The following is an 18,663-nucleotide window of genomic DNA, read 5'->3' as shown; positions in this document are numbered from 1 at the left end:
ACCATACACTTTCTAAAATAAGTTAACAGTTTTGACTTAGCAGTTGGTATTCTTTAAATGGAAGAACGTTTAAAATAAAAGTGAAATCTTTGGGGTTTACTCTTATGTGATTTCTGGTCTGTCTAGGAATCCGTAACTATGAGCAGAAACTCTTTTGCTGAAACCAGTAGACTGGCAGCAGGAGAAATTATAAGATATGAAAATAGAGAATATCTGATCTGACAATGCTGTGAGACAAAAAGAGCTTCTCAACTAGGGAGCAGAATGCACATTTTGCCGAAGCTCTTCATACTACAAATTCCTCTGTGAAATTCCTTTCTTACTCATCATTGTGTTTTTGTTCTCAAACACAATACAGAATATGGTTAAACATTTAGTAGAACCAAACAAAACTTCCTAAATATATACTGAAGTGATCTTGAATTTACCTATTGGAAATGTGCCTGAATTTACCTATTGGAAATGTGACTAGTCTTTGGGTTTAGAGTTTATGCACTAGTTAGGAAGGAATTTTATCATAACTCTCAGAGAAATATAGGACTCTCACTCTGCTTGAAGACCCTTGATGAGTGACAGAACCCTGATTGTAAGTGTAGTTTCTGGTAACGTTTTATTTCTCTGAACTATGAACTATACATATTTTTGCAAATATGTTTCTCCGATATAGTTTGTGAATATCACCATAGTTTTTTTACAGACAACAGAAAAACACTTATTTTTCAGAATTGAAAAAAAAAATTTCACACTGTCAGAAGTAATTCTTCTATTCTTCCAGGGTTAATTGTTATAGTGCAATATCTGCTCAGTGTCCTTTTGGAGGATTTAAGATGTCAGGAAATGGTCGAGAAATGTAAGTAAATACTTTTTAAAATGTAGATTCACAAGAATTGCAAAATGAAATTCCAAACCACAACTTTAAACGTTCATAACTAGGATGCCCGGTTTGAGATTTTGTCAAATTGGTCTATGTAGTGTTTAGAGGCTTCACGTTTTCAGATATAATTTCAAGCAAAGAACTACTCTGTAAAAACAAATAAGAAAATTACTTAGATATGCACTTTTTCAAAATGACAGTTTTTAGTATCTTGCAGTCTACTGATATGCAAAACTGATCATTGTGTTTATGGTTTACAGTTTTTGCGTATATATAGAAAGTGTCATTTACATGAAGCTATAGATGTATATTGTTCGTGTAATCCCCTTTAAATGCTAGGTTTTTGAAAACAGAAGACATTTCAAAATCTGTGATTTAAACAAGAGTTTTCCATTTAAAAGTCTTGTAACAACAATGTTTTTACAGTACGTTTCAACTTGATCAATAGTTATGACAAAAATAGTGTTCTGTATTCTTCAGACCTTTGGTCTTTTCCCAGACTAGATATGGAGGAGTATACAGAAGTTATAAGCAAATCAAATTCTTTCAAACTTCTAAGTTTTAGTCCAGTTTCAGTTTGAATCGTGTCCTTTCTTGCCTCTATTCATCCTGATCTTCATATTAGCAAGAGAATCATATTAGCAAGTGTTACATCATGAAACATTTGATATATATACATGTTCATAATATTATGTAGGATTATGTATTCCGGGTTTTTTGGGAATGTAAATCACAAGCAGTCCTTTGTTAAAAATGCCATATATCTGGAAACAACATGACTTTTAAAGGAATTAATAAAAATTAAAATGTGTAACTTTTCCCTTTTATTAAGTCAAATGCATAGTACTTTTAATGAATAATGGAAGTAATTAAAAATATATGTGCAGGTGAAGTGCTTCAGAGCTTAATTTTCTCTTTTTTTTTCTTTTTTTTTTTGAGAGCTAAAGGCTAGGGTTTTCATGCTTGCTCATCACTGGACTCAATCTGCTCTTGATGGCAAAGCTCCCACTGACTTCAAAGCAAACAGAGTTATGCCAAGACTGAGAGCTTTAGAAAATGTCAAAATGAAAAAAAAACAATAATCTAGGCCATTACTATCAAGGACTGTTTCGCATTTGCTGAGTGCCAAAAATTAGGAGATCATAAATTCTGAATTACAGCCTTTTGCTGAAATATATTGGGGACTTATTTGCTAGAAATAACAGGAAAGCAATAATAGGCTATCATAAAGATTAATATTCTCTATTGCAGTGCATTTTGAAGGAGTTAAGCTTTTGTGCAAATGAAGTTTTTCCTAATGCTTTGTTCAAAATCTTATGTAGTGGACCAATAAATATATTTGTGCTAAATGGCAAGGAAGGAATTAGCACCAGATAGATGTCTGTCATGGAAAAAAAGTTTTATAAACATGTGGCAATCAATTTTAAGAGAGGCAGAAATATGTGTGAAAGAACTGCACTGAAAAAATCAAGAAGTCGGCATGTCAAGTAATTGTTTTCCTTGAATCCCAGAATAAAATTCCCTGTATAATCCTTGGAATTATAATACCATTATGAATTAAACTACTGAATGTCACGTACTAACAGAATACCTCTTCCAAAATGAAGAGAATCAGTAAACATTTTCCCACAGCACGAAAATCCTGAGCACAGATTTCTGTTTTGCATACATATGTATCTAGTAAGATGGCAGTGAGAACTAGCTAACATTATGCTAGGCAAACCTAGCAAAACTAACTGATTTTTCTATAAAACAATCAATTATGTCTAAATAGTTTCACTGAGTCAAATGTCAAAAATCTAGGCCCACAAGCAAAGTTTATCTCATCATGTAAAATGTAGAGGTGGAATCATGCTAAAAACATGTCAGTAAGATTTAAGTGCTTGTCACCGTCTGGGAGATTTCATAGTGGATTAATTATGTACCCCATTTACTTGAGATGAAACATCTCTTCTTTGACTCTGGAGAAAACTCTTGACATCAGGGGAAGGCCTTTGCAAATATCTTGTTGAGCATGCTTGTGAAGACCTAACGTGCCTGATTTGCTGCACAGAACCACAGTTTAGAAATGCACTGAATTGATTAAATGCCATTCTTTTGCACAGAAATGAAATTGTGCTCTCTACCACTTTTCTCAGGATACAGTTGCTGTAGCTTTTCAAAAGGCTTCCAGCAGCAGTCTAGCTGCACAGATGTCTTCTGAATATGTCCAGTATACTTGTAATATATCTGAACCACCGAAAAGCCAAGCACCACCGAAAATCCCATCCAGGACATAACTCATATAAAAAGCATTAGCATAAATATTGCTCTTGGTTCTCTTTTATCTAGGGGAGAATATGGCCTTCATGAATACACAGAAGTTAAGACTGTCACAATCAAAATCCCACAGAAGAACTCATAATGCTGCTTGAGGTGCAGAATTTAACAGCTTCAAACGAATCCGTAAAGGTTATCTGAATTCTGAAAAGTTTTATATCCCAAATTATTCATTAACTTTTTTTGCTTTCTGACCATATAAGAGATACTTGCTTATGTTAACAATATGAAGAATAATGTAGAAAATTGTAATATGACTAACTGAGAAAAGGAAACTTTAATGTCTGTTACATAGCTAACTAATTTTGAATTTCATGTTCAGAAAGAACTATTTTTTATTTTCAGTTGAAGGTCTCTGTAGTGGTATGAAAGTGTTCCTTTTTCAGTATATCCTACAGGTACAGTTTGAATTTATGTGCTCTTCTAAATGTTAGATGGCAAGCATTTTCTTTTCTTTGTGGCCTTAACAAAAGCACTTATGGGTAGTTAGCAAATAGATGTTTTCCTGTGTCCTTCAAAAATAATGGACTTCTAGATAAATTTCTTAGACTACTGAATTTGTTCATCATTCTACACAAATGTAATCGGGATAATATTAAACAATATTAAAAAACACGTTCAAAACCTAATATTCCTCCTTTCATTAGTCTTTTCTATTACACTGGTTTACCCCGGGGGCACTATGCAGCACATATTTTATATTCTTAAAGAAGCACTACTGTCTCAATGGTGTGTTTGTGTCTTCAGAAGTATACTATATTTGCTGTATGGAGACTAAAGTCCCTAATTCTTTGACAGTATTCTAAATGGAAGAATATGAACACACAGAACACTGGACAATGTGCAAAGAGCCAGCCCTTGGCTTCGTGGTGATAAGTATATTAAAAAGTCTTAACAGAAAACAAGCAAGAAATATTGAAGAGAAAGTAGAGAAGGGGTGGTGAGGGCAGGCAATCTCCTTTGTGATTTATACCTGCTCCATTTTTCCTGTACTCATATACCTCCATGTAACTTGCAAGTTTTCCTCCCTCCTCTTTCCTCCTCTAGTCCATTGCTTCTTTTCATCCTTTTTCCTCAACCTCTCTTTTTCATAAAGTTGCTTATTCTCATAAAGGCACTCTGCAGACATACGTGTCCCAAGCTGGTCACAACCTCTTGGGTCTCTCTGTCTGTGCACCTTCAGTGCTTCACAACTCTCTGCCAGAGCAGCTATCAGCACCCTCCGACGGCCACTTACCATCAGCAGCCACCAGATAAGCTCTGGGACAGTGGTCTACAGACTCCAAGTACAGTAATTACATATCCTGCTACTGACAGGGTCATACTTTCTCTGGGCTGAATCCAGAGCCACAATTTGTCTCTTGTTAGAGAGGGTCAGCCTCACATTTAGCCTTAAGTACAACCTTACGTACAAGCTCTGCCCATTTGTGAGAACATAGCACACCACATATTTTTAAGCAGCAAGTATGGAGAATTTGCACAGTGTTGAAAAGAAAGAGGTTTTGTTCATTTGGATACACTTGTCAATTTTTTTTTTTTTTTTTTTTTTTTTTATAAGATGATTAAAACAAAACCGAGATCAGGCTTTCACCTTACAACTCTTCTCTGGATGCCTTTTTTCATGAAGTTAAGAACTGGACATAAGATTTGTCTATCTTTCCACCAGCCTCTACATTACCTGTTCTTGAAAGGTGTCAACTACAGATCTCATACGTTTGCCCTCTGAAATAATTTCATTAGCCATAATTGCCAAACAAACCCAATCCTGGTCCCATATCAAGAAACACGTAACAAAATAATAGAAAAGTGAAAAGAAGGAAGAGTGAACCTAAAGTAAAAATGTACCGTGGTAATAATTAGCAGAGATTGTTCAGCAGAGGAAAGTGTACAGAATAAAGCACAGAAATCAAACAAAATGCCAAATAAAGGGAAAAGAAAACAAAAATCCTAAAGAAATAAGATGCAGAGAAGAAAAGAATGGCAAAACACTCAGAAATACTTGTGAAGTGGTAATGAATATAGTATTAGAGAAAACCTGAATACAATGAAAGATTAACTACATTAAAAGAGACCAAAAGTAGTATGTAGAGCAGGTATGGGTCTTCATAAATCTCTACTGTCCAAATTCTGCTTTTACTGAAGTCAATAGTAGAAGTCTCAAAGGAGGATAAATAAGCCAAATAACAGTGTCTTCATTTGCATTTTGGTTTGGACCAGGACTGCACTTCTGAAATTATATTCCTGACCATCCCCACTTACCTGCTTTCATTCACATGGAAGAGTGAACCAGGGGAGCAAAATTGGGTGCCTTTTCGATGACACTAGGCCGGAATACACACACTTGGCCTGTGTCTGGTATGATTCAACTACTAATACTAATAACCATTCAGGTCTTAGAAGCAGGCTAGGGCTAGTCTGAAGGAACTCCTCTCTGAATGTGCACTATGTGGGCAGTTGGTTCCCATTTCCTCACAATGTCCTTTGGCAGCACAGGACTGCAAATTCGGTACTACCAGATTACCCAGCTGCAAGCACAAGCAAAGAATGATTTTGAAATATAACCCAGGGAAAGGGAAACCCCAGCATAGAGTGGTATAGGACAAGGATCAACTCAACCCTTGCATGCATATATGTATTCTTCTTTACAATGCCTAAAATATTTTAATACTGTTCTCAGTCATATTATAAATCTATTTCAGTTCTTGTTTGATAGTGTCTTTCTCTTATTTACAGGTACAAGAAAGCTGGCAATGGTCTTGTTTTGTCGATTTATGTGTTTCAATGTGATAAATATGTAGCATCTAGTAGTGACTTTAAGCTCTCATTTTTTCAAAAGCCTTGGCTTAGAGAGGTGTTTCCATGCGTACATTACACAAGTAAGAGAGAGAGAGAGGGAGAGAAGAGCAAAAGAAAGCAAAGACTCTTATTCAACCAAGGTGAAACACCCAACTTTTTCACCAGAGCCAAGTATAGTTTTGGGTTAATCTGATGACACACTGAAGTTGTTTCCAAGAGTGCCAACGTAAAGAGATACACCTTTTGGCATCTAGTAAGTTTAAGGAATTCAATATATGTGTGTTTGCCTAAAGCACTTGAGATGTGTTTGAAGGAGGCAAACAAGGGCTCAATAAATTGCATAGTCAGTTTACCTTGTAAGAGCACATCAGTTCACAGTGCGTAGCAAAAGTGTCCAACCCAGAAGAATTTCAGCATATGGTCCCATTTGTTCCTCAACAACCTGGTTAGTAACTCAGAGTCAAGGTCAGGAATGGATTTCTCTCCACAACGCTCACAGTATTAGTAATAATACGATCTCTGTGCAAGTACAATAAATGTCCTTTCAAAATTAAGAGTGTTTGTAACTGTGCTCATAGTATTAAAGGCTCCATATGACAGTAAAATATCTTTGCTATGTCTTTGAGTTATACCTGCACATGGGTATGGTGGCTTGTGATCACACAGTCTGGGCAGGAAAAAACGAGGACTTAAACTCTGCAAACATTGCACAGGTAATTAAGGAGGCCTTTTCTTCCTGGGCTTGAATCACTATCATGTTACTCCTGTTACATGCCAAAACAGCACTATTGAAATTTACTGGGATGAAACATGAGAAGAGCAATAGTTGATCTCTATGTAAATATTGCCTATAGTGTTAGTGAAGTAGCAGTCAGCATTTTACAGAGAATAAAAATTAACAAGAGAAGTAAACTTGCTGTACTTACTTTCAAAGCACCTGAAAACTGACTGCTGCAGTCAGCAGCAATTACTAGATTTATATTTTATGTTTGGATTGAAATGGTGATATTTTTCATATAGTTCTCCATACAGTGGGTGCCGGAGTAAATAATCTACAGCAAAATCACAGCAGATTTGAATGGGACTATTTCTTTTTACAGTGAACTACCTTTCTATCCCCTTAACACTATTGAATTCTGTGAGTGCATACCTTTAATTTTTGTGAAAGTATGACCAAAGAGATGTTTTTCATCTTTCTTGGAAAGATGTTTTTTCAGGCAATTTTATACCATATAGAAAAGCAAGTCCAAGAAACTTGGGGTCCTTAAAGCCATTGTTTTTCTGTCAGGGAGGCCATCCCTGCCCCCTCCCCCGCCCTTGCCCCACTGTTTTTCTTTTTAAGAGAGGGGAAGCTGTTGAATGGCAAGAGTGGGATAGAGGGACCCTCAGGCTATTTCAGTCAAAATGGTAAGGAATTCTTATTCTGTCTCAAGAAAGAAAATTACTGATAATCCTCAACTGCCAGATATCCAGGTCTTAAGACAGACAAGAGAAGATATGGAAAAAATATTCAGATCAAGAAAGGCATCTGGCATGGATAAGGAGTGAAAATTCCCTGATGAAGTAGGTTTTAGGAAGGAATTTAAAAGATGTGAGATCTTGGCAGGCGAAAGGGCTTGTGGGGAGGAGAGTGGGATATTCCAACTGGGACACAAAAGACAAAAGCAGAGAAGACAAGTGCAAGAAAAAGGAGAAAGGAAGGGAGCAATACCAGAATTATAAGGAGCATGACGAGAAATGAAAGCAAAGCTGAGGATGACCTTGATATTCTGTAAGATCTCACTGTAAGACCTCATTATAATTCTGTAAAAGTTAACATGAAGGGCTTTAATAGATGAAGTGTCCTTTCCCCAGCCCTTCCATCATCATGTTTGCTGTCAGATTGTATTTGTCCTGCCTGATACTTCTGTGCTCCCTCTCCTCATTCAAGTCATGCTCCAGTTGTCTTGGTGTTCATGTTGTCTTCCATCTATTCCCCTACTGAAAAGTGAGATGTAAATAACTCCTTATTAGGAAAAGTCCACTTTAAAATAAAGCAGCAAAAACAGTGTCTCTGAAAATTTGGGAATAATAGCTCCCTGTGAACTTAGTGGGAGGCCCTAAGGACTGAATTATAACCTTTGCTGTGCTGAGAGAAAAACAGTGGCTTGATGAATATACTGCTCTGGAAACAGAAGTTAAAGATCTGGAAGCACAACATAAACTGACTCCGTTAAATAAAATGCTGCATAGTTTTGTAGGAAGGACATAAATCCCTTGCTGCATAAAAAATTGGACAGGCATAAAGATCCAATAAACAGAACTGAGTATCGGGTGGTTTGACTGTTGAAAATCCAACTCATGAAACAGTCCTCAAAGGGCAGCAACAAAGATGATTCATACACAGTATAATAAACTAGCCATGCAAGAGAAAGAGACCACAGCTGCTTTTACACGTGACTAGCAGGATTGCAGAGAGATTTGGGAGAAGTATTAACCAAAACACAGTATGATTTTCCTTGATGGGAGCAGAATAGAAGTAGCTAACTCTTCCAAGAAAAGTTATTGGTACTGAGGGTTATTTAGAAGCAAGCAAGCTAGAAAAGACAGCAGCAAGGAGAGGGTTTGTTTTATTATTTTAGTTTATATCATCACATTGCTTATAGTTTTATGTGGAGTATAAGATTACGACTGAATAATAGCTTGACAATTACAAATGCTTAATACACACCAGTCCATGATGAGTCTGGACATAAAGAGCAATTTGACAAACTCTGACAAGCATTTCAAGTTATTAAACAAGCCACTGCAACTGGGCACCGTCCTCTTACCGTCAGTGCAGAAAAATCCCTTAGCCACCGGTACCTTTTTCACGGACTATTAAGAAGCTTTCATAATATAGCATGATCCATATAGTACAAACCCAGCTGTGGCAAACAGGATAATGCCTTTGTATCATCATACTTTGCCAAATGGTACAAGCTGTCGAAGCATTACCTATGGGGTCCTTGCAGGTTGGTGACTCCAGTAGTATGAATTCTACATTCATTTTGAATAAAGCTCCTTATTACACATAGTGACCATGTTTAGGACAGAGGAGCACACCTTGTGGAGACAGTAAGAATGAGCTTGGCAAAATTTGAGCAAGATTAGAGATTTATTGCCCTTGGAGGAGAAGAATGTCTGACAGGCAAATAAGTGAACCAAGTGACAGTAAGTAACACTGTCCACAATTAACTATGTTCAAGAACCAAGACTTTGTATGAGTCTGAAGGAAGAAATGTGTCATGTGAACATTGTATTTGGACTATAAATATGTCCCATGCATAGACACATCAACATATACTTTAGAACTCTTATTATGAACAAACAGCACATATTGCTAAGCATGGTGCCTGTTAGAAAGCGGACTCTCACATAGAGAATGTTTGACCCTGCTTATCCACTGTGTTGATGACAATCTTTAAAAGACACAAGATTCTGTGGCCTTCTCCATCCCCAGAAATCCTCAAGGAAAATAATCCATGCAAGTTATATTCTATAAACCCTCATCATCAATCAACTGAGCACTTATTTTCAGCACAGTGCATGGGCCCACATACTGCACATTGGTCAAGTTCAAACTACAGGGGAAAATGACAATGCATACATTTGGATGATGAATTAACACAAGAAAACCATCATCTGTCTACAGATATTTATCCAGCAGAGGATTATGATGGATATATATAGTAAACACTCATTGAAAATTACTTATTCAATATTAATATACTAATTATTATTTAATATTCTTAACCTATTGTTTTCTCCTAGTGGTGAATTTCCAGGGAAAATCGGTCTTCTATTTCTTCTATGTGTACTAAGTCAAAATTTTCTAAAATAAATGTACATATTTATTTTTTAATGTCCTGAGTAATAAAGGGATCCTGTTTGTTGAATATGGGAGGCCTTGGGCACAGGTTAGCTTTAGCTAGCAGAATTAATCTGAAGTCAGCTCCACATACCCACATGTCATGAGGGAGATTCAGTCTGAAGGAGGAAGGCTATACAAGCACTCACCATTAATGCTGTTGTGCTTCAGGAATATAAAGGCAAAACATGATTAGAAGGAGGTGAAATCTTATACAAGACCAAGTTAAACAGCAGAACAACAAAAAAGCTCTTGGTTACAAAGCGCCTTCTCCATGCCACCTGCTGGCTGCCTGTTCTCAGGCTTGAGGGGGAACAATCACAGTCAAAGTAACAGTAAGGAAGCAGAGTACAGGAGTACTCCCAGCTCACATAACCAAATTCCATCTCAGAGAAAAACCAAAACATATAGCTTCTCTGTTAGTCTCCCCTTAGGGCATCTAATGTGCAATGGGAAAAGTGGCAACGTTTCTACTACTTCAGCCTCCTTCCTTTGATGCACTTAGTCCCCTGTGCTCCATGGCTACCTCTCTGTTAACAGCTATATAAAGGAGGTGTTTAATATGAGATTTCCATGTTGAATGCCATAATAAATAATTTCAATATGATTGAAAAATACAATTGTGGAGTTATTTAAATGGACAATTAGCCATGGTACTATAGAAATGGGTTTTAAATAACAAGACTCTCCATAGAGCTAAAGAAACTTCACAGTCTAATAAAAAGCATTTTTCATTCCTTGTATTTTGCTGATTTGTTGATGGAAAGGTTAGGTTTCATTATGTTTCTCTCTAGATCTCAGCAAACAAGCAGAAGCAAACAATTGGTGCCATTAACACTAAGGAGAGATTAATCTCCATGAGAAAGTATCCTAGGAACCTAAACCTTACTCTCAGAAGAGCAAGGTGTGTGTGTTTCATTCACAATATATTTCCTCAGCCTGCACTGTGTCACTGTACTCCTCTTCAGAGAGGTCTTAATTATCTTTAACAAAAGGAAAAATGTCCATGCATTACATTATTCACCAATACAAGACAGATCATGTCTGACAATACGTCTTTTTCTCAGGAATCACATACTATTGTTTTATTTTCTGGATGTGATGCACTAGTCACCACTAAACAAGGGAGCCCTTGCAAAACCTTCAACATTTTATCTGTCACTTTTCCCTGCCTCCGTGAATATGTAGGCTGAATAGTTAACCTCCACTGGCTTATTCACTGCTAGAAATAAGGCTGCTTAAGTATGTGGTTTTACAGACACTGGGACACTTTTCAAACTTCATTTAGCCAAATGACTAATTTTTTATGAGATTTATTTGTTGCACATATTTACTTCCTATTTGCTTCATTTTTATTTTTTTCTATAAATACTTTGCTTACAAAAAACATTTAAGTAGTAGTCCTGAGCAACTGATACACAAATATAAGCTTATATGTAAGTCATTGTATTATGGAGTATATCTACAAGATATTATTACACAAGGTATATTTACAAGAATGTGAAAGAATTTTATTTCATAAAAGGAGATTATGACAATTAAAAACTTTGACATATTGACATATAGGAAAAAAAATATATATGCTTTCTCCTTCACAGCAAACAGATTCAGATCTTTCTGTGGTTGTATGTCGCTATTGCAGCTGGAGAGAAGAGATTCACAGCTCATTAAGAGTTCCTTCATGTCATGTGAAGAGCTGTATGGGAGAAGCTAGCTGTGTATTAAAGCAATCGATTCCTAAAAGACTGAAACTTTCCATAAGCCCCAAATCTAGCAGAGAGTGACATCACTTTTGACCATTAAATCAAGCGCTTGGCACTGCTTATGCTGGCACTGACTTGTCGACGACAGAGACCAGCCTGAACACTGAATAGCCTATAAAAAATTTCGGTCTCACCCACAAAGAGCCTTGTTAAACTGAAGATTTCTACACATGTCAGCTGCCACTAGCATTAGTTTTGACAGCTCCGGATATCCATGTGATTCAGGTAAACACCTCCTGTGAGCATTGCTGTGCTCTGAAGAGAAGAATCAGTTATTCGTTGCGGTCCAATGCTTTACTACCTCATGGCTGCTTGCATGATGTTACTGCTTTAACTTCCAAAAGCATGTCGTATCTGAAAGATGCATTTTAGCTCTTCAATTTTTAAACAAACCAAATGGACACCTTTAAAACTAATCTTTCTCTTGAATGCTTCATAGAATAAATTATTTTGAAGGTGAGACTTTTAATAATGGTATTCAACCAGGGAAATGTATAACAAATGTGAAGACAGAAAAAAGAGCACACCGGCTGAGAGAATCCAGAAACAAGTTAAATATTTAAAAATAAAATTCTCATTGTATAAATAAGACATTACATGATTAAACAGAAAATATCTGTTTACTTTTTAGTCATTGTGCTCTCTGTGAGAAAACTTGCTGCTCTGAAGTACTGATGCACAGGTCTGTGAGTGTGAGTGGCAATGTATATTTGCACAACCACCTGGCAAAATCCATAATGCCAAGGTCGATTCTTGTTCATAATAATCAGATGAAGGTAGAGGGACTCCAGTGAATAACGTGGACAAGATTTTATCTACCCAAACTTGACGGAATTTAAAAATAAAACTCAAAAAAAAAATATCAGGAGCAAAGATATAAAGTAAATTAAGAATCTTTACTGAGTAAGGAGAAAATACATATGCCCATGGAAAAGATATGTTAGCAGAAAAGTCAATAGGGATTTGATGCAGAAAAACACATTGAACCTTATGCAGTGATAGAAAGAAAATGTCTCATATTATGTAATAGGCTGGAAAATTAAGGTAGTTGCAACATTTTAGCATTTGTAAGAATGAACTTTTGGTTACAACATTTGAAAGTGACAATAAATTAAACATTCTATCACATAATATTTTTCAGTCATCTTCTAAGAAGTCCGGCTCCTAAGCTTTATATAGTTCTTACTCATATATTTCCTTAAGGAATACATATCCCAGAAAGCTAGAGATCAACATATATTTGAAGAATTTAGAATTGTGAAAAAAAATTATGTGGAACAAACTCAGACAGATTCAGAGAATTCACAGGTAAGAATATGATTAAAAGAAATGCGGATACATAGGGCAGAAAAGCCACCATGTGGCTCTCAGAAACCAGTAACTTCTATAGCGATACCTTATAGTTAGCAAAGGAGAAGCAGCCATTTGAGAATCTATGTAGCCAAATTAGAGGAACTACTTTATTTAACTTAATTTATGTTTCGGTTCTTTATATTTTCTCCTTTCTTGTCAATACTTAAGAAATAGATGTGTAAAAGATTGGAGTCATTCACAGATAACCTACTGATGGGTAGGATGCTATTCAGATCAATCTTTGATGGATGTAATTATTAATGTGGATCTCAAGAAGGCTTTGAACAATGGCTTATCTGTGAAATCTGATCCCACCACTATGATATTTGTGACAGATGGGTCTTGTCTCTTCACAGTAAATATATTTTTCCTTTGCCATAATGCAATACAAACACTTCCTCAACACAGAAAAATATATTTATATATGAAGAAAAATAATCTGTCACAAGAATAACTGCAGAAAGATTTATATAAAGGAAATGTTCCTAGCCTCGAGGAGGTGATGGCACATTACTTTAACTTGCCTCTTCTGTCAGTGAAATAAGAAACACATGAATGATAATATTATAGTTACCACAGAACCAGGAAGGATTCTATTTTGACCTAGGACTGAAATATTCTTTATTTCATTATCTGCCTGGGAGAAAATCATACTTTTTATGCCACAATCCCATATAAATTATGTGTAGAACTACAGTACAATTGAGTTAAAATATTTTTTTTAAAAAAACTTTTTTTTTTCAATTTAATCTTCATTGAAATCCCTCCTAGAACACAGCTGTGAACACCTAGGTGAGTGACAAAATAGCATAAAAGTTACCTTGCTCAGGGCTGCAGTCTAACTGTCCATGAACATTTCCAGGAGGAGTCCTGAGTTCTCAGTATCCAAGTGGACATATTAAGAACATTGAAATTAATTCTGCAAAATCTTGTAATCTAAGCACTGAGCTAATAGCTGCAAAATAGTCAAGAGTAATGGGGCAACTAAGCATAGCACAGACTAGGGGCCAAATTCCTGCATTTGCAGGGAATAGTCCCTATATTCACTAGGCTCTGGAGTCATTCTGACTCAACCTCTGGCACAAGGATGCTTTGTTTGCAAGTGGAACAGCAGAAAGTTCACCGCATGTGCAGAGACAGTCCCAATCACGTGAAATGTAGCATGAGTGATTCTGCTATGTATCTTTGGCACATCATAAAACATCACAGAAAAATAATCCTGCAGAAGTAATAGAATAATGCTATCTATGAATATAGTGAAAAAAAAATATCCTGATGATGCTGGTTCTCATATTCATACTTCCCTGGAATTAGCTTTCCTTATTTCTCGCTGTGAGATTCCCATACTATTTTAGTTTGCCTGTGACTCTTAGGGGACAGAAAGAACTTACTCCACATGGCACAGTGGTAGCTGGAGTTAAGGTGATACTTGAATTTTCTAGTACAATGCTAGAGGTTGTCTAGGGGAAGTATTGTTTGCAGCTGTACATTTATTTGTTATAGTTAACTGAAGTACAAAGTGGGGACTGGATATACCACTGCTGTGCACGGAACTTGGCTGCCCCTCTGCCTTACATTGCATTGGAAAGAAAATCCTTCCTGCACCTTCATACTTGTTTTGTGTTAGGGAACTGAAATGTGTAGCCTGAGGTATCCTTGATCCTGTTCATCCATGATGTGGAAAAGAAAGGGGAGGTACCTGTAACTTCCTGCAACAAATGTCGCAGCTGTCAGTTTTTGAAGCTGTGTTTCACTTACCTATGTGGGCAGTTCGTACAAGGCAGGACCACCTCTCCTTCTGCCTTATTCTGTGGCAGATTATGAAGGCTGTGGCTTTCTCTTTACTCATAGCTCTGCAGGTAGTATCTCATTATTGTGGTGTTTGGGCCATTACAAATGCTCCATGATATGGTGTATTGCTGGATCCTTTGCAGAGCTCTTTGCTACCTGCACCAAGGGAATAACAATTTACAGCTTGTCCAAATATCTTTGCTTCACAAAAACATTTCCCAAATTATTCTGGATAAGGCTTTTCTATCTGAATATTAACACAGATCTATGTATTTATCCAGCAAAATGAAAAAGCGTCACTCAATTGCTTTAAATAAGACACATAAGACAGAAGGTATTATTTTGACCTCCCAAATAGAAGCTCCTGAACTGAAAATTTACTTTGATGAACTTTGCACTTTCCATAGAGCGCAAGAGCTCTCAATGCTCGGATGTGAGGAATCAGAAAAAGAAGGCAAGAGACCTGCATGGATGAGTTGAGACCTGCTGGTCAAACTGAAGGACAGGAAGAAAATGCACGGGAGGTGGAAGCAGGGACAGGTATCCTGGGATGATTACAGAGACGCTGCCCAGTTGTTTAGGCATGGGGTCAGGAAGGCCAAGGAGTTGCTGTAGCTGAACTTGGCAAGGGATGCAAAGAACAATAAGAAAGTCTTCTACAGGTATATCAGACAGAAAAGGAAAGTCAAAGAAGGCGTAGACAACTTGATAAGCGAGACTGGCAGAGTGATAACAATGGATGAGGAGAAGGTTGAGATACTCAACAACTTCTTTGCCTCAGTCTTCACTGGCAATCTCTCTTTCCACACCTCTCAAGGGCATGGCCTGCAAGACAAGGACTGGAGGAGCAAAGTCCCTCCCACTGTAAGTGAAGATCAGGTTTGAGACCACCTGAGGAACCTGAACATGAACAAGTCTATAGGACCTGATGAGATGCATTCCAGAGTCCTGAGGGAATTGGCTGATGTAGTTGCCAAGCCAGTCTCCCTGGTATTTGAAAAGTTATGGCAGTCAGGGGAAGGCCCTGGAGACTGGGGAAAGGGAAACATTGCACCCATTTTTTAAAAGGCTAGCAAAGAGGACCCTGGAACTACTGATGTGTCAGCCTCACCTCTGTGCCTGGGAAGATACTGGAACAGATTCTCCTAGAAGCTATGCTAAGACCCATGAAGGACAGGGAGGTGACTCCAGGCAACCAGCATGGCTTCACCAAGGGCAAGTCCTGCTCGACCAACCTACTGGCCTTCTATGGTGGAGTGACTACATCCGTGGACAAGCGAAGAGCTATGGATGTCATCTGTCTGGATTTCTGAAAGGCCTTTGACATGGTCCCCCACAACACCCTTCTCTCTCAATGGGAGAGGTAGAGATTTGATGGATGGACTGTTGGGTGGATGAGGAATTGGCAGGATGGTCGCATCCAGAGGGTAGTGGTCAATGGCTCAATGTCCACATGGGTGACAAGTGGTGACCCTCCAGGGTCCGTTTTGGGACAAATACTTTTTATTATCTTCATCAATGACACAGACAGTGGGATCAAGTGCACCCTCACAAGTCTGCAGACGACACCAAGCTGAGTTGTGCAGCTGACACACCTGAGGGACAGGATGCCATCCAGAGGGATCTGGACAAGCTCGGGGAATGGGCCCATGTGAACCTCATGAAGTTCAAGAGAGACAAGTGCGGGGTCCAGCACCTGGTGAAGAGAATGCTCCAGGAAGACCTTATTGCAGCCTTTCAGTACTTGAAGGCAGCTTATAAGAAAGATGGGGACAGACTTCTTAGCAGGGCCTGTAGCAATAGACCAAGGGTAATGGTTTTAAACTGAAAGAGGATAGATTCAGACTAGATAGAGCAGGAAATTTTTCACAGTGAAAGTGGTGAAACACTGGCACAGGTTTCCCAGAGAGGTGGTAGATGCCTCATCCCTGGAAACATTCCAGGTCAGTTTGGATGAGGCTTTGAGCAACCTGATCTAGTTGAAGATGTGCCTGCTCATGGCAGGGGGGTTGGACTAGATGACCTTTAAAGGTCCCTTCCAACCCAAACTATTCTGTGATCCTGTGAGTTTGCAGTTTGCCTTTTCTATGTACTTACAAATAATGATTCAAGCTGTTTTTTTGAACAGGCATTGAGTATTTTCTTGTTTAAAATGAGAGAACAGATGGACTATTTTGACCTGCAAAATACCTATGGGTTACACTATACGACTCGGCAATGCTGCTTTTAAAAACAGAAACAAACTTACTCCAAAACAGTTATACTATCCTGCCAGTTATTAAATGTGAAAAACACACAAAAGTCTGAAAGACTGGTTTTTCACTGAATTTTCCCATGCGCTATTTCAGATGGTCTGTTAAGTTCTTTGTCTCTGTTCCTTTTACATAGCCACAACACAGCAAAGCTTGTGCTATTGGCATTAGTCCAAATATTGCATCAGCAAACTTCTGACATTCCCATGATTTCCCAGTTGATCTGAAACTCTACTAGCAGTTTTAGTTCTGTCAATTTTTATAGGATCAAATAATAAGGATTTATCCTTTCCTAAGGAAGTTGATCACATGTATGCAGGGCAATGTCTTATGTTTTTGTGACCTCTGCTGGAGAAAAGACCAAGGCACATGTAATTTTTCTTTTTTTCTTTTAGGTAACTGGAAAGAAAAAAAACACTTTTTACTTCACTGTAAGCTTTAAAAACATTCTTTATTATCCATTCAGGTAATAGATTAATTGATTAATAGATTAATTCATATCTGATGGCACATACCAATGTGAAACTAATGGTTAAATACTCATACACCTAGATGTTCACTTTGCTAATAGCACTCAAAGATCCTAGTTGGATTTGGAGCAGCTCTGCAGTAGAAACCTCACAAATAGTTAAGAAGACTAACCAATGCCAAAGAGTTTACCTATAGCTTAGGACATGATGCAGTCGGTAAGTTTGGCAAAGAAAAATAGCTGAAAAGGAAGTGACTAGGCAGATGAAGGCAATAGTAATATTTTTTTTTTCACCAGTTAAAGTTAACTTAAATTCAGCAGCTATTAAAGTGAGTACAGAAGGCATCCACCTCCAGTCAGTGAACTATTTGCTAAATTCGTACTTGAGTGATGGATTATGACCTCTGTGTCTATAGTTTGTAGTGATGGCATGAGTAGAGTGGAAGATAAACTACACGCGAGGTCCACAGTTAGCAAGGAGGAAAGGCAAAGGGCAGGATTTCAGGAGGGGACTGAAGGTTGAGAGAAAGACAAGGAAGAATTTAGGGACACAATTTCATTAAGTTCAGGTACTGACAAGAAAAATGTGACATATTTGTCTCTCTTCAGTTACAGCTGATGAACTGCTGAGATAAACTCTGCTAGTTCAAATGCTCTGAAATACAGAAACACAAAAGGGATTTTACTAACCTAATTTAATTTGGCTTAGGTACAGTTTCTACTATAGAAACAGGCTAAAGGTGGGATTCAAAGAGTTAATGAATGCTTTTTAGAAAACATGAGTCTCCAAGTCATGTCGGAGATATCATATAATCTTTAAAATTAAATCTATCCAGCTTGGCCTTGCTCAAGTAAAGGCCTAAACAACTTTACATATAACCAGTGGCTTTTTTTCTAATGGTATTCTGCAAAATTGCTGCATGAAAGAGTATAGGAACTATAAGACACTGAGGTAAACTTATACATTAAGTAAGCAAATATAATTTTAGTCTCTGACTCAATTAAATTCTGCTGTGAACGGTCAAGTGAAAAAGTAGAAAAAGAGCAAAAACAAGAGTACTGGGGCTTCTCTCAGCTGTTCAACAAAACAGGAATTAAATGCTGGATTCTCCCATGTGGGAATGACTTGGAGAAGATTGCAGGCAAAGAAACCAGTA

General features: G+C 37.5%; 1 protein-coding gene across 1 annotated transcript in view; it reads left to right on the top strand.

The window, feature by feature from the left end:
- ALDH1A1 (aldehyde dehydrogenase 1 family, member A1) overlaps positions 1–3,691 on the top strand; it is a 53,814-nt gene extending 50,123 nt beyond the window's left edge. Inside the window, exons 14-15 of the mRNA XM_010281802.1 lie at positions 776–850; positions 3,206–3,691. Coding sequence (XP_010280104.1) covers positions 776–850; positions 3,206–3,278 — 148 coding nt within the window. The 3' untranslated portion in view covers positions 3,279–3,691. The remainder of the gene's footprint in view (positions 1–775; positions 851–3,205) is intronic.
- Positions 3,692–18,663: the final 14,972 nt, after the last annotated feature.

The sequence above is a fragment of the Phaethon lepturus genome, unplaced genomic scaffold (genome assembly GCF_000687285.1).
Source record: "Phaethon lepturus isolate BGI_N335 unplaced genomic scaffold, ASM68728v1 scaffold3582, whole genome shotgun sequence".
Taxonomy (NCBI): domain Eukaryota; kingdom Metazoa; phylum Chordata; class Aves; order Phaethontiformes; family Phaethontidae; genus Phaethon; species Phaethon lepturus.
This window is presented reverse-complemented; position numbering and strand designations above follow the sequence as displayed.